At 36.5% G+C, this 26,307-nt stretch overlaps 3 protein-coding genes across 3 annotated transcripts in view; 1 reads left to right on the top strand and 2 right to left on the bottom strand.

Moving 5' to 3' along the window:
- Positions 1 to 854, bottom strand: part of LOC128738528 (aminopeptidase N) — a 68,823-nt gene extending 67,969 nt beyond the window's left edge. The window contains exon 1 of the mRNA XM_053833742.1: positions 571 to 854. The gene's annotated coding sequence lies outside the window, so the exon portion shown is untranslated. The remainder of the gene's footprint in view (positions 1 to 570) is intronic.
- A 15,558-nt stretch (positions 855 to 16,412) lies between these two features.
- On the top strand, positions 16,413 to 17,116 carry LOC128745408 (UDP-N-acetylglucosamine transferase subunit ALG13 homolog). Its single transcript, XM_053842482.1, has 2 exons — positions 16,413 to 16,493; positions 16,554 to 17,116. The coding sequence occupies exon 2, from the start codon at positions 16,573 to 16,575 to the stop codon at positions 17,083 to 17,085; it is 513 nt and encodes a 170-aa protein (XP_053698457.1). The 5' UTR covers positions 16,413 to 16,493; positions 16,554 to 16,572; the 3' UTR covers positions 17,086 to 17,116.
- Positions 17,117 to 18,415: 1,299 nt separating this feature from the next.
- The window catches only part of LOC128745756 (protein abnormal spindle), a 31,779-nt gene continuing 23,887 nt past the window's right edge, over positions 18,416 to 26,307 (bottom strand). The window contains exons 5-7 of the mRNA XM_053842832.1: positions 19,110 to 21,882; positions 18,844 to 18,963; positions 18,416 to 18,777 (exon numbers count right to left, since the gene is read on the bottom strand). Coding sequence (XP_053698807.1) covers positions 18,517 to 18,777; positions 18,844 to 18,963; positions 19,110 to 21,882 — 3,154 coding nt within the window. The 3' untranslated portion in view covers positions 18,416 to 18,516. The remainder of the gene's footprint in view (positions 18,778 to 18,843; positions 18,964 to 19,109; positions 21,883 to 26,307) is intronic.

Here is a 26,307-nt window from a genome sequence, read left to right as displayed (position 1 = left end):
TGTAGATAAAATCTATTTTCGGAAGCCATGATCACTTAAGCGCAGAAAATCTAGATGATCTTTTTTGTCCCTGAACACAGCAAAATAAACTAATCAATGTTTGCTGAAGTTAAAGTCAGTACGATCAGCACCATGCTGGCGCAAAAGCTTTAAAAGTAGTGAATTGCTTGAAAAGCCTTTTAACATATTTTTCCAGATAAATCCTGCCGCAAACTTCTTCCTATAGTTTCAACTGATTCTGACTAGTATTGTCCCACTGATTACAGTGCAGTAGCTAATTGATGATGATGGATCACGTCTCGCTTTATAGCCGTCAAATAATTTAGCACAGAGTCGGTTGGCGTTGATATGATAACTCTGCTATGCATCATTTCCAATTTACACTTTCATTCCTACAAGGAAGCGCAGTTTGTCTTACCGATGAATGTTTCGCTTATGTGCTTCAATACGATTTACGTTAAATAGTCGATAGCAGTACTATAGATTGTCATGTTAAATAACTTCTATACTTGCATGACATCTGGTCTACAGTCCAAACGCTGGATCATTATATTTGCACTTTTAACTTACTTTTTCTAATTTGATTAGTATAATCATATAACTGTTGATGATATCGTATCGTTACACTAGTCCATGGAGTACTGACAGTAGACAATTAATAGACACTAGTTCACTATCTCAATGCGTATACGTTATGGTCTGTATTATCGCAGGCAAGTCTCATCTCAGCGTATCACAAATTAAAACAGCACTCAATATGATGATCAAAAGAAATTTTTTTATCCTTCAATTATTATAAGCACCATCAAACCTTGGTTATTGCTCTATACTAACTTAACGCAAACACGACACTTAATCAAATATACAAACTAAACCTTTCAGAACCGGTGCTCGCACGCAACTGTTTTCGATTGAGCTTTCAAGCGCAAATTCACCCTACTCATCGCCATCGGGTAGAAACTGCTCTCAGTATTTCCTTTACATTTATAGCGCGCCAATTGTTGGAAGTATTTTATGAGAGAATGCATAATTCTTTTGCTCTCTATGTGTAAAAATCCGTAAAAATTAGTCCATGGTGGTTGAGAGTAAAGCGTGATAAGCTGTATTATACCGGCGATTGATAATACGATTGGCGCTTAACTCAAGCATGATTATCAAATCTTACATTTTTAACGTATATGTTTTAATAAACTTATATGTAGCGAATCCGGTTATTAAACTGAGTTCACGTAAAAATCAATTTGAAATGTATGAGCGATATTTGAAGTTTAACAAATTGATCTGTAACGCTGCGCGTACTAAAATAAATATTTTCGTATTTGGTAACTGGGATGAATTCTGATTTAATTTATAAACACTTTGATAGCAGTTCAGTATGAACCCGTGCTAGCCGGAATGAAGCAGGTTAATAAACGAATTCAGTTTTGGTGGGAATATGAGGCTTATTAAACCGTTGTGTGTGCTACAATTTTTTCCTCCGTAAAAGATATTCCAATATAAATAAAATCACGTAAGTGATTTTTTTATTATAGTCACTTTAACAGCTAAGCCCCCCTCCCCCTAGAAAAATGGACCTGGCCGACCAAATAATATGGTCGAAAAAATGCCGGGGACTATAGCCCCCCCTAGAAATGAGCGCTAGTTTCGCCAATATTACAAAAGATAGTCATGAGCAGGCTTCGTTTTCGGTTTTTCGCTCAGTAGATACTCGATTAGACTATAGCGCCTCAACGAAGCAGTATTCGGAAAAGTAGTGTAAGAGGCAAGTGTAGAGTTTATTATTATCTACAATATTGCTGAAGGATGTGTAGCTTTCTCACTTGTATTTACGGCGCTATGGGGCTGCTACCCCGTTGGTAGCAAAAAGAGCGCTCATTTGGCTATTCACGGGGTAGCAGCCTCATAACGCCGTAAATACAAAAGATAAAGCTATAATTTCTTCAATAATAATAAACTCTACAATTGCTCCTTACACTACTTTTTCGAATTCCGTTTCGTTGAGGCGCTGTAGTCTAATGAGCATCTATTGAGCAAAAAAACCGAAAACGAAGCCTGGTCATGAGAATTCATATTTAGGGTGATTTGGGAAAAATGATCAAATGCTCCCGATATAAATATTTGCTTGACAAAAAAGTATGAAGGTTTCTGTCTAAGGCTAACGTAGAACTACGAATGTAGATGCAATTCGAATGTTCCACAGTTTTTCACGCAAATTCATAACTTTGTTAGATTAGGTCGAGATTATACTTTCCAAATGCTCGTATCTTGTGTATCAGTTTCTTCTAATTTGTAGTTTTATAAAGAATTAAACCACCAAGTCACAATCACACATCCTTTGATGATTAGCGGTGATACCACATTTTGTAGCTTTTTGAGTATCTTGTAGCACCAGGTAACTTTAGATAATTTGCTAGCAGGCTTGGCATGCACTTTTCGCTTAGATTTTGCTCTTTTGATTACTGCATCTCAGCCAAGCAAAATTTGAAAAAGTACTGTTTGGGGCATTTGTAGAACATGTAATTATCTACAATATTACTGAAGAAAGTAATGTTTTATCTTTTGTATTCAGGGCGCTGTAGGGCTGCAATGCCGTTGGTAGCAAAAAGAGCGCTCTTTTTGCTACCAACAGGGTAGCAGCCTTATAGCGCCGTAAATACAAAAGATAAAACATAAGTTTCTTCAGCAATATTGCAGATAATAACAATTTCTACAAATTCCCCATACGCCACTTTTTCAAATGGTTTTCAATTTGCTTGGCTGAGGTGCAGTAATCAAAAGAGAAAAATTGAAGCGAAAAGTGTATGCCAAGCCAAATCGTTGGCTTTAGTTTCCGCGTATCTCTTACTGTGAGTATTTCTACTGTAGATCACAGGTGGAGAAATCTATATCTATAAAAATGGATTTCTGTCTGTCTGCCTGCCTGTCTGTCCGTATGTTCCTTATAGAATCGAAAACAACTGAACCGATCGGCATTAAAATTTGCGTGTAGGAGTTTTTGGGGCCAGGGAAGGTTCTTATGATGGTTAGAGACCCCTCCCCACACTAAGAGGGGGGGGGGCTCCCATACAAATCTTTACCTATAAAAATGGATTTCTGTCTGGAACCGATCGGAGTGAAAATTTGCATGTAGGGGTTTTTGGTGCCAGGGAAGGTTCTTATGATGGTTAGGGACCCCTCTCTCCACTAAGAGGGGGGCCTCCATACAAATGAAACACGAATTTCTGCATAACTCGAGAACTAATCAAGCAAGTGGAACAAAATTTGACATGTGGATGTTTTTGGAGACAACCATTTTTTCTATGGTGAATTGAGACCCCTTCCCTCTTTGGAAGGGGAATTATGACCCCTCTCCCCTTTAAGAGGGGGGGGGGGGCTTCCATACAGATGAAATACATATTTCCTCATAGCTCGAGAACTAATTAATCAAATGGAACCAAATTTGGCATGTGAAGGTTTTTGGAGGCAAGAATTTTTTCTATGGTGAATTAGGACCCCTCCCCACTTTAGGAGGGGGGCTCCTATACAAATGAAATACAAATTTCCTCATTACTCCAGAACTAATCAAGCAAATGGAATCAAATTTAGCATGTGGGTGTTTTTATAGGTAATTTTTTTCTATGGTGAATTGAGACCCCTCCCCTCTTTATAAGGGGAATTATATCCCCTCTCCCTTCAATAGTGGGTGGGGGGCTCCTATACAAATGAAATACAAATATCCTCTTAACTAGAGAACCAATCAAGCAAATGGAACCAAATTTGGAACGTGGGGGGTTTTGGAGGCAGGAATTTTTTTATGATGGTTTGAGACCCCTCACCCCTGTGGTAGTGGTAGGGGGATAAGAACTCTCATACAAATAAATCAGAAATTTTTTGCGTAACTCAAAAACTAATCGACTCGAGAAATTTTAGACTCTTTCATGAAACATTAGTCAATAACAAGATCACCAAAAACTATTAATAGTAACATTAGATAATTCAGCGCGTGACGACCACAGGCCGCGAGTGTTGCCGGTGACCTGCCGTCGGAAGCACCGGCCACTGCGGGGGGGAGGCAGCCCTCCGTAGAGATCATCTCTATCTAGATCATCTCTATCTAGATTCTAGAGATCTAGTTGGGTACTTTCTGCGAAAAGATTTTCCGTGAAATGGTACATCCCGCGTAAAGTTTTTCGCGAAATGGTATTCTGTGAAACTCTATATTCCGCGTTATGGTCAACCGAGAATTGGTGTTCCGCAAAATGGTATTCGGCGAAATGGTTTGTAATGATGGCGAATATTTAAATGCTATCCGATTTATTTTATCAGGCTAAGCAATGGGGGGAGTTATTTTCTACTTTACTGTGAGGAAAATTAGAATATTAAAACTATAAGGTATGCAGCCCTAATACTTAAGGTTTTTTTGTGTGTACTTTCATGATAAAATAGTCATTAGCTTGATCGCATCGTTTTTACGGTGTTGCCCGTTAGAGGGTTAAGTTCTGATTTTCATGCAAAAATAATTATCTGGAGGAGCGCCAGGTAAGAAAAAGTCCAATTTCTCTTTTCCTTTTTTCATGTCTAACGCTCTGCCCAAATGTTTTTTCAATTCAGATATATTACAAAATTAAAATAATGCATGAAATTTACTCATAGAAACATTTTTTAGGTCAATCATTTTGTTCTAGATGTCCTTTTCCTTCAAAAGTAAAAAAGGGAATATTCGCGCATTAATTATTTTCCGAATTTTTCAGAATTTTTGTTTTTGAAAGATGATAACTTTTGAATGCTTGGTCAGAATGTTATGATATTAGTATCAAAATGTCAAGAAATCTGTTCTGAACACATTTGGCGTATTGCCAAAAAACAAATTTTGTATAGGCCTCTGGAGCTCCAAAAGCGAAGGCCGTCTACAGACGGTCTTACCCGTTAGAGGGTTAAGATCCCGTTGATATTGAAATATCCATGTCATTGAGATGCTGACAATATCATGAATGTCTAATATCAAATTCCGAAAAATTATTGTATGATTATATAATTGAGTATCTAACTATCTAACTATATCATTGAAAATGATAATATTTGACTTTTTAATTTCAGGCATTCAATATCATCGGCGTCTTAATGATATTGATATTGACAGCACTACTCAATAAGTGATAGAACCTAGTGAATGAACTCGTCACTACCAAAATAATTTTGACGGATTGATCCGAAATAAATCTTCACTCGGGTACAGCACGTTGTTTTCTTCTTTGATTGGTGTGATATGATGTCGATTTTGACTAATAGTTGCATTCATTTTCATCGGAATTTTGATATTGATATTGAAAATTCACAGCCCTGCGTAGGACTATATCAAATCATTAGATCAAAGTCTAACGCAAACTGCATTTATGGCATATGTATGTTTATAAGAATCTGTGGGTTCCATTGTTTAAGTGAATGTTTAAAAGAGAAAAGCGAAATATTCAGATTCAATTCCTCATTGAATGCAAATGTGGCACAGACACGTAAGTTGGCGGCGTCGATTCACTGTCTTTTGCTCCGAGAAGGTTTTACTAGTTTACTTTCACAGCTTACCGCTTGTTACATAGCAGAAAATATGGCACTTACGCAAAAATTTCTGCTTTGTTTGTATGAAAATCCTCATCCTACTACCCCCAGGGGTGAGGGGTCTCAAGCCATCATAAAAGGAATTCATGCCTCCATAAATCCCCACATGCTAAATTTGGTTCCATTTGCTTGATTAGTTCTCGAGTTTTGAGGAAATTTGTGTTTCATTTGTATAGGAGCCACCCCTCTTACGCCCTCCATAAAATTGCTCTCCTACCCCCTCCATAAAATTGCTGGTTATTTTATCTATCCAACAACATATAAATTGTTCAGTTTTGTTCAGTAGTTTAGTAGTTACAGTCGTCTTTCGCTGGTTGGGCTACCACCTCGGCCCTACTAGTGAAAGTGATTCGTTAGTTGGGCCAACTGACAGAAAGGAAAGATTTCATAAGAAGTGCATGCATCGTTTTTTGTAGGTGTTACAATTTTGTAAAACATTGAATCGATATTGAGCTAATATCGGATTTTTGTTTGTTTAAAGCATAAAATGATAATGTTTGTTTTGAGAACAGGTGTGAAATGGACATAAATATACATATATATTATTGAGTTGAATATACCGTGGTCCCCCGTTGGTATGACCTTCTTTAATCTGAACATTTTTAATCTGTACCCCGGTGGTATGAATGCGTTCACATTAAAAACCGATCAAGCGTCATACACAATTGAAGATAGAATTAACAAAAGGGCGAATGTCGCAAGCGTATAAACAAACCGAGTGAGGGTTGCTTTTCCTATGCTGGTCCAGCAAAAAGTAACTCTCACCCGTTTTGTTTACATTTGCGACATTCGCTCTTTTGTTAATTCTATCTAGAATTGACCGGGTAAATTGAAAAAAAAGCAAAAAAACTTAATGCGTTTCCTCTTGCTCAAGAGCTTTGGCAATATCACACCAAAATTTGAAATTGGTTTTCAGCAATATGGTTTACTGAAAGGAAGCCAGTAATTAAAGCATTGCACGCAGATGTCAGTGCGTTTTTTCGTCCCAGGTTTGACAGTGTTGTGGAGTTTGTTTTGATTACTTATTCGCAAGACTCAGAAGCAAAAAACTGCAAATATGACAAAAATATATGTTGTGTAGAACTGGTCATTTTTCTGCTTCGGAAAAGTCGGGCATTTCCGGTTTCCGCAAACAAGTGGTACGAATTACATGTAATAAACCCACTACTATTTTACCTGACTCACTGCGAATATGCGTATTATTGAAATAAAACGTAACCATACGTTTTATTCGTTTATAAAGCATATGCAGTTCATATCGATAACAAATTGTAAGTTGTGCTTTTGTTATTGCATTGATTATATAAAAAGTTGCATAAATAACAATTCAGTTTCACAATACAATTATTGCGTACTACTAGCACAGAGAACAGATTACCAGGTAATTGACAAAAAGTGTGTAAAAACGAGGGGATGCGCTGTGCTATCCCTCGCTATGTATTTGACAGAGGATAACATCGCGCTTCCAAAACTGTCAACGCTTCCAAAAGTGTCAAATTTCAATGGCAGTAACATAGCGAGAAAAAAAAGAAAAAAGCAAAACATCGATTTTCATTGTTCGATGTTGTACTTGCTGCTCTCGTTAATGGCGCATTCCCTTGTGTAAAAAGCTTTCATGTAATCTACGAGTAATCCTTCAATAGAGCACCCCTCGAGTAGTAAGTGGCAAACTAAATCTTGATGTCGCTGCCGTCGCTGCTATGTAACTCCAGCACAAAGAAATATTGATGAAGGTACATGAATATTTTTTGATGCGTTTGGCAAACTATTTCTGGAGGGCGCTACCGACAGATTTTACACACAAAAAATCGATTACTTCCTTCGGGCCTGTTAATCTGTTCTCTGTGCTACTAGCACATGAAATATAACGTTTAAGTACGTTATTTTTAGTGATCAAAATTAACGATATTTTCGATACAAGGACGATATTTTTCGAAACCTTTCGAACCAACACGATCCCGCGAACACAACGCATATTCGCAGTGAGTCAGGTAACACAGTAGCAATAAAATTAGGTTACAAAGGGAATCAAAACAAAACACACAAAAACGTCAAACCAGAGTTGAGGTTAGGCACCGTGCAAAGGTTTATAAATTCCTTGCTAAATTTCAGCAATTTGGTTTCTGTTTACTGAAAGGTATATCGAACTGTCACCGAATGCTGAACGTTCAGTAATTGCTATAGCCGAGCTGTCAAAATTACCGCCATATTAAATTCTCTTGCATTAAGCTCGGATGCACGATTCAGTTTTACGAGCTACACATTGTTTAAAATTAAAAATTGGCATAAAAAACCTATAGAAACCCTTTTGACGAAAGAAGACAAGAGGTTCAATGTGGAGGAGATGTTAGGTAAGTTCAATTTTAATTGTAAAATATTGGTTTCATAAATTGCACATTTTTATATTTTGCAGAGGTCCGAAAAATGGCTTAATAGACGTTTTCCTGCCATCAATTGGTAGAATACAGATTTGTTGATGATCTGTTATGTGTGTTACGCCAATAAATACAAAATATTTTACAAAAAAAACAAGCTTTGGTTTATAAACGAAGACAACCTCAAAAAACTGATAATTTTGCTGAATTCAGTCAGCAAACTGCTGTCAAAATTAAATTACTGGATAATCAGCAAACGAATGACTTGAGCTGAATATTCAGCAAAGTTTTGACGTTTCAAGTTGCTGATCATTTCAGCAAAAAAGATTTTACTGAATTTTTTTTTTTTTTTTTTTTTAAATAACCCACCACTACCCCCACACCAAAAAGCTCTAAGTACGAGCCCCCTGGTAATGGACTCATCTAAAATAATGAACAACGAAAATAAACAAAGAACGAAAAAGATATATTACAATATAAAATAGAACGTGTAATTAATTGGTGTGTTTGAAAGTGATGAACTACGAAAAGGGGATTCCCAGTGGAACTTTGTTCCTTTGAAGGGATCCCAACAACCTTAATAAACATAAATAGTGGATTTTACAATGCAGGTTAAAAATAAGAAATATTTTTATCTAAACATTAATAGAGTGTATTTACTAACATTGAGCTGTGGTTGATTCGAAATTAAATTAAGAATATATTGACTTTAGACCTGTAATACTGTTTCAAGCTTTTCTTAAATAGCAGTCTATTGTTGATTAGCTTAAAGTGCTCTGGAATTTTATTATATGCAGAAGGGCCGTAAACAGATATTCGCGTTTGACCAAGGGTACTGAGTGCTCGGGACCTTGCCAAGTTATTAGCGTACCTTGTGTTATGGCCATGAGCTCTAACCGGCAAAATAATATTATGATGCATGTTTGAATTTTTTGTAACATCATAGATGAATAGACAGGTTTGCAGTTCGCAAAGCCCTAGTATTGGTAAGGCGTTGTGCGTGAAGTTTTTGTATAAATCAACCGTTGAGTATAACAACGGTAGTGCATAGATTGTTTTGAGGCATCTGTTCTGCAAAACTTGCAGTTTTTTAAGCTTGGATTTGCAGGTTTGACCCCAAACGACGACTAGATACTGCAGGTGAGAATGTATGCATCCATAATAAAATTTAAGTAGTGCATACCGTGGAACAAATGATCTGACGCGATACAATAACCCACAAAGAGATGATATTTTTTTGCAAATTTGGTCTATATGACTCCCCCAAGAAAGCGTAGGGTCTAAAACCAATCCGAGATATTTAAAAGTTTGTACCTGTTCAATTGTTATCTGTCCAACACATGGATTTATATGTTCAGATATTTTTTTCCTCGGCGACCGGAACAGCATGTACTTAGTTTTTCCTAAATTCAAGGATAAAAGATTGGAGTCGAAAAACTGCCTAAGGATACCTAAGTCATCATTTATATCAGAGATAATGGTGGAAGCATCCCTATTTGGGTAAAATATTGCTGTGTCATCAGCGAATAGTCGTGGTACTCCTTTAAGAGGGAGGTTTCCGAGGTCGTTTATGTAGATCAGAAATAAAAGTGGCCCGATATTGCTACCTTGTGGCACGCCGATATTAAAAGTTTGCAAGGAACTTCGTGAGTCCTCGATAGCTACATATTGCTGTCTATTCTTCAGATAGCTTCGAATAATATCATTTGCTAGACCTCGAATCCCATAGTATTCTAACTTTTGAAGCATAATGTTGTGATCCAAAGTATCGAACGCTTTTTTTAGATCGATAAACAGCCCACCAACAATACTTTTGTTATCAATGTTACTTAACAAAAATTCAACTAGTTCCACTATAGCTGTCGAAGTACTGCAACCCTTTCTAAATCCATATTGAAATTTATATAAGATATTAAACTGGTTAAAAAAATTTACTAATCTATTGACCAATAACTTTTCAAAGATTTTACTAAAAACGGAAAGGGTCGAGATAGGTCGAAAATTACCCGGATCTGAGGCATCGCCTGACTTAAACACAGGTGTAACCCTCGCAATTTTAAGACAATCAGGATATGTACCTTGCTCTATTATTTTATTAAAGAGAAAAGCGAGAATATATGAAAATTTGGTGGTGTTGCTTTTTAATAAACTTGCTGGAAAGTTATCTGGACCGCAACTTTTTTTTACGTTTAATTCGCTTATGATCTCGGTTACCTCAATCACATTTGCAGGTCGCAGGAAGACAGATTGATCTATTCGAGTAACATTGCGCATTGGATTAGTACTATTTTTTGGAATTTTGCTGGCGAGATTGGTTCCAATTTGTGAAAAGAAATTATTGAAGGTTTCGCAAACCTCTAAATTATTAGAAGTTTTTACTCCATTATTTTTTAGCTCGAAACTTGTCGCAGGTTTAGATCGCCCCATAATTTCATTTAAATTCTTCCACAACTTTGCATGACAAGTGGTCTCAAGTATGTTTTTATAATACTCATTTTTACATTTACTTTTCGCATCATCGGCTCTTTTGGAAACATGTTTTAACAAATTTTTCAAATGATCATTGAGAGGATCATTTTTCACTTTTTTAAGGTATTTACGTTTAAGTTTTATCCACTGCCATACATAATAGTTGATCCATGGACAATGCTTGGGTTTGATATTAACATTTTCGCTCCTAGTGTTTGTACATTGCTCTAGTAGACTACGATAAGCATCTGTAATAAGTGAAATTGTATTGTTTACATCATCACTACATTGAAAATTATTTAAAAAATTTGTAAATAGAGCATTTAGCCTTGTTCTATCTACTAACTTCCTTGTTAATACTCTACATTCTTTCAGTCTATCTACTTTCAGAGTAGAGACTACTATTAGATGATCACTGACATCAGTATAGACGGTGTCATTTCGAATGTTTCCCAGGTCGTCATTACTGCACACAAAATGATCAAGAATATTATTACTAGACGGACGTGTCACAAAGGTATTTGAACAAGCATAGTTATAAGACTCTAGGAGACTTTTATAGCGTACAACAATATTGTTATTTGACAGATTTACGGGAATGTTCATGTCGCCCATAAGAAAGCGAGTATTTTTGTTTTGACCTGCCAATATGTTTTCAAGTTCAGAGCTAAAACGATTGAAATCGAAAGATGGAGGTCTATAGAGACCAACAACTTCGTAAGAAATTCCATTTCTTTTAATTTCAACGTGTATTAGATGAAATCCATCAATTGTTTCATTTTTTATTACATTGAAGCTCAAACCGATTTTAATATACATAGCGACACCACCTGATGATGTTTCACGGCAAGAAAATATCGAATTATAGCCTGGTATTTTGTATAAAGCGCAGTTGTTTGACTTCAGCCACGTTTCTCCGACAATGAACACATCAATTGGGACGTGTACGCTATCTAAAAATAAGGGAATGTTATCGAATTTCTGAAATTCATTCATTCCTCGTATATTCCATTGTGCAATTCGGAAATGAGAATCATTGTTTATGCAATAATTCAATTTGAAATCATCAATACACTCGTGATAAACATTTATTAGACCAGCCATTTTGACTTAAAATTCATAGAACAACAAAAATACATAGTTTTAATTTCAATTTAATTATTTTTGTTACACTTTCTTTTGGGAGAAGGAGTTTCTTTGTGCGGTGATTTATTACTGTAACGGTTTACTAACTCATGTAAATCTTCTCTTGTTTTTATCATTTCTGGCTTTGAGTGTTCGGTTTTTTTAACTAAAATATTACCACCTCTACTTGACCAAACGTACTTAATTTTTAGTTTTTCTTGGTATTCTCGTATTTCATTTAACAGCTCTAACGATAACGGAGTCATTTCATCTTTTATTATAACAGTGGTCGGCTGACCATTTACAAGAAAACTTTCATTCACTGAAGAGGAGAGAAGTTTCCCAATCTCCTTCTTCTTAGCAAAAACAAGTTCTTTTATATTATCGTCTTTAAAAGTGACACGAATCGGAACCAAAGAATTTTTAGGCTTATTTTTCCCACCGAACCTCTCAGCCGACACAATTACGTCGGGGCCAACATTCAACCCATAGCAACCAATAACCTTATGAGCGATTTCTAAGGTATTTTCTTCCGAACGGTATGGAACTCCGAAAACAATTGCATTTTTGAAATTAGCCTGCCGAGCGCTTCTGTCTGCATTATACTCTAGTGTATGCACAATTTTGGACATAGCATGTTGCGTGTTTTTTAGCTTGTCAATTTCCGTTTTCAAATTTTCATTTTCCCGCTTTAATTCTTGAAAATCCGTCACTATGGCATCAAATTTATCGGAAAGGAATTGCTGTGACTTTTCTATAGCTGCAGTAACCTGTTGTACTTCGCACCTAACTACATTCATTTCTTGAGAGACAGCCGCAGATACTGCTCCCTTAAGCTCAGAAGCCAAAGTTTCAACAATCGATGATTTTTGATTTTGCATTTCCGTAATACGTTGGTAAATGCTGGAACAGCTATGCGAGCAAAAATACATCCGACCCTTTATGCGGCGGGCTGCTTGGCCTACGAGATTTCGGCATTTGTAGTGCGCCTCGCCAAAACAGTAATTGCAAGTTATTAATTTGCTGGCATCTCTCTCTACAGCCTTGCACTCAACACAAATGCTATCTTCGCCTTCCATTGAGAAAAGTTTGAAACAGTAGCAGCAAATCTAAGATTAAACTAAAGGCAATCGGCTGCAAAATGAAAAAACAATATTACACACACCAATTCGACAATCAAAGTATGATTGGGTAAAAAATCAGAAGTCTATAAGTGTTGGCTAAATCATTCAATTAATTTATTTTATCAACGTATTGCTGTTATCATGTTACATATGAGATTTGATATTAAGATCAGAGAGTCATCGAACACAGGCAATCAAAGTTATCAACGTATCGCTGTTAACATGCTACACATGTGATTACTGTACGACAGCTGATTAACAAAAAAGGAAATATATATCAGATAAGTTTAAGTTGCATGTACATTCAAACCCCGAAAGTTAATTATCATTAGCAAAGCCTACAAAGCATACATATTAGTCTAGCATTACCCAAGCTCACTCCAGTCAGAATCAACAGAATCACTCAGCGGGCTACCGTTCAAACTACTGCAGCACCACACTACACCACGCGCGAACAAACGGCTATGTTGTGTAGGACGCCGCTTCGTTTGAAATTCACCTAATCTGCCGTAGGACAGAGCCACCAAGTACGCTACTAATCAAACTACCACAGCACAACACTACACCACGCATGAATCAACAGCTATATTGTGTAGGGCGCCGTTCATTCGATTTTTGCTGAATCTATTAACCTTACCAGTACATTCAGTACATTCGTATAAACCAGCAGAAAACACTCAGTGAGCTACTGCTTAAGCTTTAAAACTGAAAATTCAGCTTGTCAAAAATCAGCAAAATTTGGCTGATAATCGGCGAAAAATATTTATTGTGTGGTACAACCACAGAGAACAGACTACCAGGTAATTAACAAAAAGTGTGTAAAAGGTTTTTATGTAATCAACAAGTAATCCTTCAATAGAGCACCCCTCGAGCAGTAAGTGGCAAACTAAATCTTGATGTCGCTGCCATCGCTGCTATATAACTCCAGCACAAAGAAATATTGATAAAGGTACATGCATATTTTTTTATGCGTTTGGCAAACTATTTCTAGAGGGCGCTACCAACAGATTTAAACACAAAAAATCGATTACTTCCTTCGAGCCTGTTAATCTGTTCTCTGTGGTACAACGTCACGTACAACGGTGGTTTCTGTACCTATACCTCTTTCACCGTTGTACGAAGCTACAACTACTCGATTTTTACTGCGCGCAGCGCCAATGACTGGTAGTTGTGATAACAAAATTTAAGCAGAATTTTAAATCATTTATTATTTTGCAAGATTTTCGAAAAGATTTTACGCTAAACACTCGGCAACTTGAAATTTGTGTTTACATTTCGTGAATAGGAACAAAAACCAACGCTTAGACCATGCAATTAGAATTATCGGTGATGAGTACAACTACGTACAACGTACAGCAGTATGTCTGTCACCCTTCGGTTGTACATGTACAACGCTGGTACAATTGGGTATTTTAGCGGTATTTAAATTCTCACATATTATGATAATATATGATGTCACCGTAAAGTCACATGAAGACTTTTTCAAATTTGACGAGTAAAAGTAATAAAAAAAGCATTTTTTCATTTAAAAATTTTTTTAGGATAAGACGATAGCTTATAAGTAAACCATTTTTCTTCTCAGGTCGCCTTAGACAACACAGTGGATAGATAAACTATGGTCATCAGCCGATACAGGTTTCATATGGGAGCTGTCAAAATGAAAAGCTCTATCAGAAAGATAGAAGAGAGGAAGAGAACTTCTGACATCATTTCAATCAATCGGTTTGGTTGATATCTGTCAAACAGCAAATCATTCTATTTTTGATTTTTATTAATTTTTTCATCAAATATTCACTTAATTGAAATAAAAAAAGAACTGTTAGATTCAGAAAACGACGAGCTATCAAATGAGGCAAAAAAGCAACTTTTTTGGGAAAATTAAAATACCCAATTGTATGTCTGTCTAGGGTACTAGACAGACATATAATTCTAGATAGAATTAACAAAAGGGTGAATGTCGCAAATGTAACGCAACCACGTACAACGTAAAACCAACCCGGTAACAATAACAATGTGACAGCTCCCATATAAATCAAACGTACTTAAAACTGCTGGTTCATGGTTCACGACAGATATTTGAAAGCGGTGTAAAAATCAAAGAAAGAGCTTATTATCATTTTTTTTGGCAAAAAATCTCTTGTTCATATAAGAACTGAATTGGTTTATTATTTCAATAGAGCATTTTACGAACTGACAACATTACGTCAAGTACCAAAACGTTTCCGTGGTAATGACAATAGCAGCATAACTGGTTCTTCTGTCATAATAAAATGCCCAACAAACATTTTTGTTGATTAGTAGCTTATTCAACCGTTGTATAGCTAATTACCGGGTTATTAGTGCTTGATAAGCTGTTATATGACAAAAATGTTTGTTGGGTGGTCTATTTGGTTCTGTCATGTAACAGAGTGTTTTTTTATACAACTGAAACAATCTCTATAGCTTGGATCTATTCTTGAATTTTGTTGGACTTGTTCATTTTGAATTGCGCAGCGGATAACTTTCAATGAAACACGCAATATTTAAATACTTTAGACCAGACAACTCGTACACAAGAGTAACAATCTTGTAATAAATACCGCTTTTTATCTTGTAAAAAATTAATCAAGCAACTCACTAAGAACTCAAACAGTTTTGCCGAAAACATGAAATAATGCCGAATTAGTCAATACGCACTTTTCGAATCGTTGTTCAGACAGCTTTTTGCGTTCACATTTAACGTAACAAAAGTGAACATTTCCTTTGGAAATCGAAGGTATGTCAATTTTGACCGACACGTAAAAACGATCGTCGCGACATTTTTGACACTGGCGGGTGTTATGGGAAACTGTTAATAACTGTCACTTTGTTACGGGGTAGCGTACAGCATTATGTCTGTCACCCTTCCGTTGTGCATGTACAGCGCTGTACACGTACAACGCTGGTACAATTGTATGTTTGTTTGGGGTATAAGATAGGAATAGCACCCCGCCTGAAAATCAACCCTCACTCGGTTTGTTTACGCTTGCGACATTCGCCCTTTTGTTAATTCTATCTTCAATTATCCGAGTTTTCGAGTATTCGAGTCATTCGAGTAGTTACTGACGATTTTTCGTAAAACCAAAAAATCTGACATCCCTTATTACAAAGTTATTTAAAATTTAAACCAAGGGGTTTCCAACAGCAGTGATTACTACGCACCTTAGAAAAAAGTTACTTTTGATTACTTTACTGATTACCACTAATCAATCTCTTGTGATTACTAAAAATTAGTCATGATTACCAATGATTACTTAAGATTATCATTGATTACCATTTGATTACTGATTACCTAATTAATTCGTAAATGATTACAAAAGTAATCTCTGGTTACTACGCACTGATACGCCTTGCTGGAAACCCCTTGATTAAAACGTTTAAAACTTCAAACTTGTCAGCAGGGATACCAGACTTGCAGGCCTGCAAATTCCAGATTTTTGGAACGGTCTTGCAGATCATTATAAATTTGCAGATATTTGCAGTCTTTATGACTTTTATTGTTTTGGTGCAGATTTTTATTCGAAGCTCTTTAAACTTTCACAGACTTCCTAAAAAAGTGTGCAGATTTTCGCAGATTCTTTTCAAACCAAAAATTCGAGTAGCCGGAAAACTGCTTAATTTTTTCGGTTTTCGAGCAGTTCGACATTTTTTTAGAAAATATGGCATCTCTGCTTGTCAGTTGTCTCTCTGTCTCTCGCAAGTCGCAACCTCGCAACGCAACAAACTAGTAATTGCAAACATTGTGATTGTAGCGTAGTGATTTGTTGTTTGTTTACTGCTGCGTTATCACGTATTTTATTTTTTTGCAGTTCCACTTCATTTTATGTTATCTACCGTTTTGTGTTTACAGATATATTTCTAGAGCAACTATGAGACGCATCACATATGAGAGAGTATTCGTTACTGTCGGAACCACACAATTCGAAGAACTGATTGATAAAATCACGGAACAAGCAATAGTTGATGAATTGCGACGATTAGGTTGCCGTAAATTGCATCTTCAGATAGGGCGTGGCAAAGATCCGATCATCTCCAAAGCCATATTCGGCAACGACATTGAAGTAAAGCTTTTTGACCTAAAAACTAGCATTATAGAAGATATTCAGCAGGCTGATCTTGTAATAAGCCATGCAGGTGCCGGTAGCTGCATTGAAGTTTTGGGAGCAGGAAAGCCACTCATTGTAGTAGTTAACGAACGGTTAATGGACAACCATCAAACCGAGCTTGCAGAACAGTTGTCGCAGGACGGCTATCTGTTATATTGCACACCGTCCACTCTATGTAATACTTTGACCGAAGCAAACTTTGATCAACTGAAGAAGTTTCCTCCTGGTTCAACTGCAGACTTCACTAAATATTTGGATAAATTTATGGGTTATTAAGATTTGTAACTTTTGTTTAAGGGATAAATGTTTGTATAAATATATCAAAAATAAAGCTATCATTTATTTCAAATAGAGAAAAACACTGTCAGTCGTTCTAATGCTTACCGCACTTACCGTTACTGTCTATTGTTTTAAGTCACATTTACATTGGCGTTAGCGTTAGTGTATGTGTACTCATGTATGATACTCAAGTCAAGATATAGGGCTTTTGCTACACACACATGCAAGACATCTGTTGGGCACACATTGCATATTTTCCTATTTGATGCAGCAAAAACTTGCTGGATAAAATTATCATTTTTTCTAAAATTATTCATCATTTTAAAGCAAGTAATAGTCAAAGTAACCGACAAATGCCCCCTGAAATATATTGTCTTTTGGTAACTAGGGTTTCGGTGAATTCAGAATTGAAGCAGTATACGGCATAGGCCAAGTTGAAAGTAACGGAATATAAAATTGGTTTTAGCATAATAAATTGCTTTCTTTGCCGAAAGCAACTGCTGGCTATTGGTATTTGTTTAGTTTTATCCCGCTAACATAGGTCATAGTTACATTTTCGATCATTACTACCGCGTCTTATCTGATTTGTTGAAAATATTTTTTTTTATTTAATAAACAGATATATTACCTTGCCATATGTATGAAGCAATTTGTAATTTCTGTTTTAAATGAAGAAAATAAATCATTTAAAAAATTTTGCTCTTACCAGCCCGCGTGTTTTATATGGAGCTGTCACTTTTGCCTGCCCAACAGATCTCCAATACATATGTACTCTGCAAACACCCTATAGGTATCTCGTCTACCAAGTGAAAAGAGCCTGAAAGTTATGCATTTTCTATATTGGCATGAACCAGTTTTGTATAAAACAAAACTCCGGTAACTTTTCAAAATGACCTAAGTGACATTGAGAGATTCTCTTTGGCGTCCCTCTCTTCCGACTATTACAGCGACATAAGTGCATTTCAACGAAAATTTTCTTAACATTTAGCTAAATAGTGACGCTAACAACCGATTCATGCAAAGCTGATGTTTTGAAGTGCATTTATAGCGCCACAGCAAGCGAAAGAGAAGAGGCACAAAGAGAATCTCATTGTTACTTAGTTCCTTTTGAAAAGTTTCGCAAGAAAACACTTTATAAACCAAATGGGTGATTCTGTTCGACAGGAAATGCTTGCTCATGTTGTGGGATTTTTTGGTAACGATGTAGTAAAGGAACCAGTATGCTAAGTTTCATAAAGAACTGTTCAGACGATCCAAAGTTAGGGCGGTAGATATAAACATACGACCTTTACAAAACTTTCGTTAAATATTTTTCAACATACCTATTTCTATATATTAACATATTTTGTTGCAATTTCGCGTAACAACTCAGGTCGAAGATTAAAATATAATAAATGAGAGAAAAAACTAAAGCCAGCGGTACACTGACTATGATATGTCTACATCCAATACATTCAATACCGTGTCGAAAGCAAACACGGATGAGTAAAAAACGTATGGTTTGCTGCGTATCACTCCAAAATCTGGTTCGAGTATCGGTTTCATTCGCATCAATGTCGGGTCCGGTGGTACCAAACATCCAACCGGCTTCTTCACATTTTTACGCATATTCTCTTTGCGTTGAACAAGTTTTTTCGTTTCTCGTAGCATGTAGATCGCTTCACGCGAAATCATGTAGCGTCGAATAGCCTAGCAATAGAGAAATATGTAGGTATCATACTAATAAATACTCAAAAGCGTTTTGCAAAAATTTACATTTTTCTTGTGTTTATCGTGTGATAGAATCCAGAGTAGAGTACAAAGGGTATTGAAGATACCGCATTCTTTATCGCACCAACGAAGCAACATCTGTGATACAGTAACTAGACCGTTTTCCTGTGGAGAAACATGGTTAATAATTAGGATAGCAATTACTGTGCCTAGTTCTGGACAGCTGCACAAATATTGACAAAGAAAAATGTGTAGCTGCCCAGAAACCAACACTGTCTTGAATATGGCACGGTATATCATCATTCTAGTACCTGAAAGGCTTGTTCCTTAGTTCCGTCATATCGCGCCATGTTCAAAATTATACGAGCGCATATTTCTATCAGCTGCTTATCAAGTTCAGAACGAATAGCTTGTGCCATTGTCATGTAACAAAAGCTTGCCAAAAAAATTGCGTCCTTCACTAACAAATGCGGCACAAGCCGCGATATATGCTCAATTCTTAGTAGAACCTTAATCGCTTCATGTACCGCGAATCGCGTTTTCATGAATTTCATGCAAGATTTTAAAATATTGCTAACTCGATTTGAGGGATCCCGCATTGCGTTTTTTCTACTAGCAATCATTCGGTTAGCAATATCGCGAATTGTAACTGTCTGGTGTTTCTTCCTGTGCTGGTAGCCCCGCCAATATGATTGAATTGTTTTGGCACTTTGCTCTCGAATCCGACGTTCTAAATACTCTGGAGTAAGTTTCGCTAAAAATGCCTGCCGCGCTAAGTAACCACGAGCTCTAGCCTGTAGCCGAACGGTTGTTTCTTTTAGTTGTTGATACCGTGTTTGCTCGATGCGCATCTGTTGTGTGGCGCGAAATTTACGCTGAATGATGATAATGGCACTTCGAAAAATTCTATAATTGACCTGATCCACCAATCGCAGTCTATAGGCTAAATAATATTGCTTAATTACATAAGCTGCCTTAATGGTAGTTTGGTACTTTACACGTTGTTTTCTCATAGTTAGTGTCGCTCTCCACTTCCGTTGAATTATTAGCGTGGCACATCGTAGAGCTGCATATTGAGATTTCTCTTTAACCATGATACTCCTAGCACGGTATCTGCGTTGGAGAGCAAGACAGGCTTGTTTGAGACATAAGAATTGTTGGCGGGAATGCTTCATTTTGAGATATCCACGAAACCATCGTTGAATTACAATTGCTGAAGATCTCTGGTTAAGATACTGTTTTCTCTGTAAATGCATGCTTTTCGAAGCCCGGAATTGTTGCTGAATACATTGTGTCGCTTGTTTCAATTGGATGTACATAATCCTTTGTTTTTTCATTTTCAAATAGCTACGAAAATACTGTTGTATTACGATTGCTTTACTTTTCAGACTTAAATATTGGCTACGTGCGCATTTCATCTCACGCGTAGCTATATACTTTCTCTGAATATGAATTATTGCAACTCTAGTCCTCTCATACTCAGTTCGAACAAATTTCATTGATTTCAACGCCCGGTACTGCCTTTGTACAACCAGAACAGCATTTCTCAGTGTTTGATATTTGTCGCGTTGCGCTCTCATAGCCAACTTTGCACGCCAGCGCCGTTGTACAAAAACAGCAGTGTTTCTCAGCTTGATGAATTCAGCTCTCTGCTTACGACTCACTAGAGATGCCTTATAACAGCGTTGACATAACATAATTGCTGCCAATGTGTCCTGGAAAGTTTGTCTTTGCCTCAGCATTACCTTTGTGGCTCGATATTTCTGTTGTATCAAAACAACAGCTGTTCTTATACGTAAATAATTAGAACGAGCTGTTTTAAACAATTTATATGAACGAAAACGTTGCTGAATAGTAATGGCAGCTGTACGTTTGGTCAAATATTGACTTCTGTTCATTCGCATCAGACGAACACTTCTCCAATATCGTTGTATCACAATTGCAGCTTGTCGTTTTGCATGATAAATGCTCTGTACATGCCGAGCGACTATAGCGGCACGAAATTTTCTCTGAATACATATAGCAGCATTTCTGATTTTTAAAAATTCTAACCGTTTTACCTTTGCTGTAACATTTGCTCTAAACTGTCTTTGTAAAACTATGGTGTAATACTGTATTGCCAGAAATTCCATCCTCTGTTTTCTCATTACCAAAGTGGCCCTCAATCGACGTTGAATTATGATGCAAGCTAATCTACTTCGTTGATAATGAGTATGAGCATTAATCATTGCAATTTTAGCTCTAAACTGTTGCTGAATTTTGAGCGCTGCGTTTTTCAAATTCTCGAACTCATGTCTTTTTGTTTTCATTAATTCATTTGCTCGAACCCTTCGCTGAATTACTAATGCAGCCGATTTCAACTTTTGAAACATTTGCCGACAGTGTCTCATAGCAATAAGGGCCCGATAGCGTCGCTGAATTACTATTGCAGAATATTTCATTTGCAAGTACCGAGAACGCTCTTTTCTCATTGCTAGTTTAGCTTTAAATTTACTCTGTATTAACAGTATAGTTGATATTTTTCGCGTAAATTCTGCTTTGGTTTGCATCATCAAAAAGTATCCTCGTAACCTTTGCTGTATTATGATGGTGCATTTTTTTAATTTTACAAATTCCATTCGTTCCTTTCTGGCCAGCAGGCACTCCTTCCATCGTCGTTGAATCGTGACCGCAGCTTTACGAAGATTAAGGAATTCTTGTCGAGATCTATGCATTCGTACCAAAGATTGAATTTTTGTAGCAGAAAAATGGCGTACTGCTTTATGCCTGTTGTATGTCACAATTCCCAGTACAATCGACTGCAGTTTACGATGAATAACATAGGATTTCAATGTCCTTTGGATAATGAGAGCTTTTTCGTACCTAATACGAGCCTCGACCTGCAGTAAGTGAATAACTCTAGAAGCTGCCAGTAAGCGCTTCGCCAGCATATGACGACGAAAGCTCGTTTGTAACACTATAGCACTTTTTCGCTGCAACAGAAATTGTTCCCGTACAGTTTTGGTTGTCTGAACTAATCGCCACCAGCGTTGTATGCGCAAAATGGATGCATACTGAAGGGCAGCCTTTTTCTGTGTCAGATATCTGAAAGGAGTATATAAACAATTATAACATTTTTTAAATGATAGATCTGCTTCAAGTGGCTCATCATTTTTAGAAATATAATGCTCGAGCCACAAGTACTAAGATATTGCATGAAATGAATCAAGACAAAATATTTTTGAGAGGCATTAGAACGATAATTTTAATGAAGAGTAATATCATTTAATATTTCGATTCTGCACCAACAGAGGCCCATCGAAATTTGAGTTAGATCGATGAATATTTAAGCACCAAAATATCATGACATAAAATGTTAAAATGTAGAGAGAAAAGGGCATATTATACTTGTACTATCCCATTGTACCTAAAAATAAGCAGGTTGTAAGAATTTGAAGGAAGTATCCTGATTTTTCTGATTTTATTACGTTTTAACTTTTAATAACACTTTTAAAATGTTTTTATGTACTGAACTAGCGATTTAATGCTTCAATGTCTCAGAAATTTAATCTGCATTTGATTAGAATATTAAGGCAAAAGATTTTGGAACTAATTCTGACCACATTTGAAAGACCATACCGTGAGGCCCACTGATTATAGGGGACTAGCTGACCCGACAAACTTCGTATTGCCACAAATTAACCTGTGTTGTACATAAATCATGAATCTCGGATGATCTTTGTCACTTCTCGAGTTTTGCAAGCCCCCCAGTGGGCGGCGCTTCCGACGGCGGGTCACCGGCAACACTCGCGACCGGCTCGTCCTGAATGATCTAGTGTTACTATAAATAGTTTTTGTGGTCTTGTTATTGATTAATGTTTTATGGAAGAGTCTCGAATTTTTCGAGTTGGATTAGTTTTTGAGTTTCGCAAAAATTTCTGTTTTATTTGTATGAGAGTCCATATCCCCCTACCACAGGGGTGAGAAGTCTCTAACTATCATAAAATAAATTCAAGACTCAAGAATCTCCTACATGCTAAATTTGGTTCCATTTGCTTGATTAGTACTCAAATTATAAGGAAATTTGTATTTCATTTGTATGGGAGCCCACCCTCTTAAAAGGGAAAGGGGTCGTAATACACCACAGAAAAAAAATTCTGCCATCTAAAACTCTCACATGCCAAATTTGGTTCCATTTGCTTGATTAGTTCTAAAGTTATGAGCAAATTTGTATTTCGTTTGAATGGGAGCCTCCCCCCCCTCCTAAAAAGGTAAGAAGTCCTAATTCATCATGGGAAAAATGGTTGCCTCCAAAAACACCCACATGCCAAATATGGTTCCATTTGCTTGATTAGTTCTCGAATTATGAGGAAATTTGTATTTCATTTGTGTAGAAGCCCCCCCTCTTGAAGTGTGGAAGGATCCTAATTCACCGTAGAAAATATTTTTGCCTCCAAAAACCTCCACATGCCGAATTTGGTTCTATTTGCTTGATTAGTTCTCGAGTTATGGGGAAATTTGTATTTCATTTGTATTGGAGCCCCCCCTCCTAATGTGGGAAGAGGTCCTAATTCATCACAGAAAAAATTCTTGCCTCCAAAAACACCTACACGCCAAATTTGGTTCCATTTGCTGGATTAGTTCTCGAGTTATGAGGAAATTTGTATTTCGTTTGTATAGGACCCCCCCTCCTAAAGTGGAGAGGGGTCCCAATTCATCATTGAAAAAAAAAAATTGTCTCCAAAAACACACACATGCCAAATTTGGTTCAATTCGCTTGATTAGTTCTCGAGTTATGAGGAAATTTGTATTTCATTTGTACAGGAGCCCCTCCTCTTAAAGTGGGGAGGGGTCCTAATTCACCATAGAAAATTTTCTTGCTCTCGAAAACCTTCACATGCCAAATTTGGTTGCATTTGCTTGATTAGTTCTCGAGTTATGAGGAAATTTGTATGGAAGTCCTCCCTCTTAAAGGGGAGAGGAGTTATAATTCCTCTTATAAAGAGGGGAGGGGTCTCAATTCACCATAGAATAAATTCTTGTCACCAAAAAAAACACCCACATGCCAAATGTTGTTCTATTTGCTTGATTAGTTCTCGAGTTAGGAGGAAATTTGTATTTCATTTGTACAGGAGCCCCCCCTCTTAGAGTGGGGAGGGGTCCTAATTCACCGTAGAAAATTTTCTTGCCCTCGAAAACCTTCACATGCCAAAGTTGGTTCCATTTGCTTGATTAGTTCTCGAGTTATGCAGAAATTTGTGTTTCATTTGTATGGGAGCCCCCCCTCTTAGTGGGGGGAGGGGTCTCTAACCATCACTAAAACCTTTCCTGGCCCCAAAAACCTATACATGCAAATTTTCACGCCGATTGGTTCAGTAGTTTTTGATTCTATAAGGAACACAGGACAGACAGACAGAAATCCTTCGTTATAGGTATAGATTGTCCCCTGTTGTGAAACGGCTCCGGTTGTGAAACACTCATCGTTTTTGACGTGTTTATTAAACTAGCACTACCAAATTACTAACAATGGTTCATGTCATTGTACTCTACCTTTTGAGCAACCAACAATAAAAATACAGCTTGTACAATATTTTGTAGGAAATGTGTTCGAAAAACATGCCCGAAAAAGTTTTTTAGAATATTTTGGGATTGATTTTTTTGTCTATCAAATAAAATCGAAAAAGACAGTAAAATGCATATAACCTTAGTTTTGGACCTCTATTTCATTACACAGACAAATTATAAGTGAAATAATTTAATCAAAAAATATTACATACATTTTTACAAACTCGTCGTTCGCCCCGGTTGTGAAACAGTGAAGTTCTCCGGTTATGAAAAATTCAGAAAAACGATTATTCAATACTTTAATGATCACAAATATTTTTAACATACTTTTCAGGTACATGAGAGCCAAATCCGCATATTTGAGATCTCTAATTTCCAGTTTTTACATACATTGATTACAATTTAGATTTAGATGATTAAATTAAGAAACTGATTAATTACTTTGCATTTAAGGTGTTTTCCGTTAATAAATGAATGTATTAGTTTATTTTCATTTCATATTTCTTTATTTTCTTCTTTATTTTTATTTTCTTTTATGGAATTTTCGAAGTGTTTCACTACCGGGGACAATTTTTTTTAGTGAAAAAATTCTATGTCTCCCAATTTCGCTATAACTTTGTTATTTCAAGCAAAAAATATATGCTGTCTTTAGCAAAAACATACGTATGTCTTCAATCTTTCAAATGCTTTAAAAAATCATAGGGGTTGTTTACAAGACACGACCGCATATATAGGTGACGCAGGACTACGTAAGTCTCTTTGTAGTGATAGTAGCATGTATTCATGCTTGTAATCATTCGATTCTTCATGTATACATGCTATATGCAACATATATACATGCTATACGCAACATATATACATGCTATATGCAACATATATACTTGTTACATGCGTTGTATGTAACATTTATCAAAGTAGTAACATTGCATACGTTCAATTCTCAAAAGATTGTGCATTTGAAAACAATTTAATAAAATCAAGAACACAAACTATTGCTTTCCTGCTACCTTACTGAAATTAAAGATTGTTTTTATTATCCATATTTCCCACGTTGAAGGGATTTTACCAATTCAATCCTATTTTATCAACAGCACATCTTTTCACTACACTTCTAATGAAACGCAGTAAAGAATTTGCGATCTGTTGGGACAACGAACTTGTGTAATTTTTTCTGGCACACTTCCCTAACACAGACATCAAATTGGACTAGGTTTAATCGCGTTCGTAAGAAATCTGTTGGCACGAGGGGGCTTTGTCACTCTCTCTGGCGTACTTCTCAAGCAAGGACATCAAAATGGTCTAGGTTGAACCGCGGTGTTAAGAAATCTTGTTGAAATGAGGAAACTTTGTCATTTGTTTTGGCTTACTTCCCAAGCACAGATACCAAATTGGTATAGGTTTAGATCATCGTAAAGAATCTTCCAACCAATCACGAAGCGAGAATTCTGGTAAAACATAGGTTCATTATTTTCAATTTTTCAATACATTCCCCTATCCTTCCCGCAAAAAAATACTTGAGTGACCAAAAGTAACACCCTTGTGCGGTTTTTGCTCGCAACTGCTTCGGGAATATTTTACATAGAATTTATAGGGGAGACAGGGCAAAGCGTGTCACTTAAGCTCAAACTGTGCTGAATTGGAAAATATCAGCAGCAACTGTAATCACTTTGTACTTAATTTTTTAGCATATTTTCTCAACTCATACGCAGGCAATTTTTAAGTATATACCAGCAGGTTATCATTTTCTACTGACAGAAAAAGGTACTAATATGACACACATGAAGGTGCATCGCCCTGGCCTATATCACCATTCTCTTGCTTAAAACTGCTCAAAAAACAAATAAACAAAAATAAAAGGTTTAAAAAAGAAACAAAAACTACAAGATACACTAGATGCTACAAGACAAGCTCTAAGGGTTGTACGAAAGGTTGACGTAGGACTATATCAGATCATTAGATCAAAGA

Source organism: Sabethes cyaneus, chromosome 1 (genome assembly GCF_943734655.1).
Source record: "Sabethes cyaneus chromosome 1, idSabCyanKW18_F2, whole genome shotgun sequence".
Classification (NCBI taxonomy): Eukaryota; Metazoa; Arthropoda; class Insecta; order Diptera; family Culicidae; genus Sabethes; species Sabethes cyaneus.
This window is presented reverse-complemented; position numbering and strand designations above follow the sequence as displayed.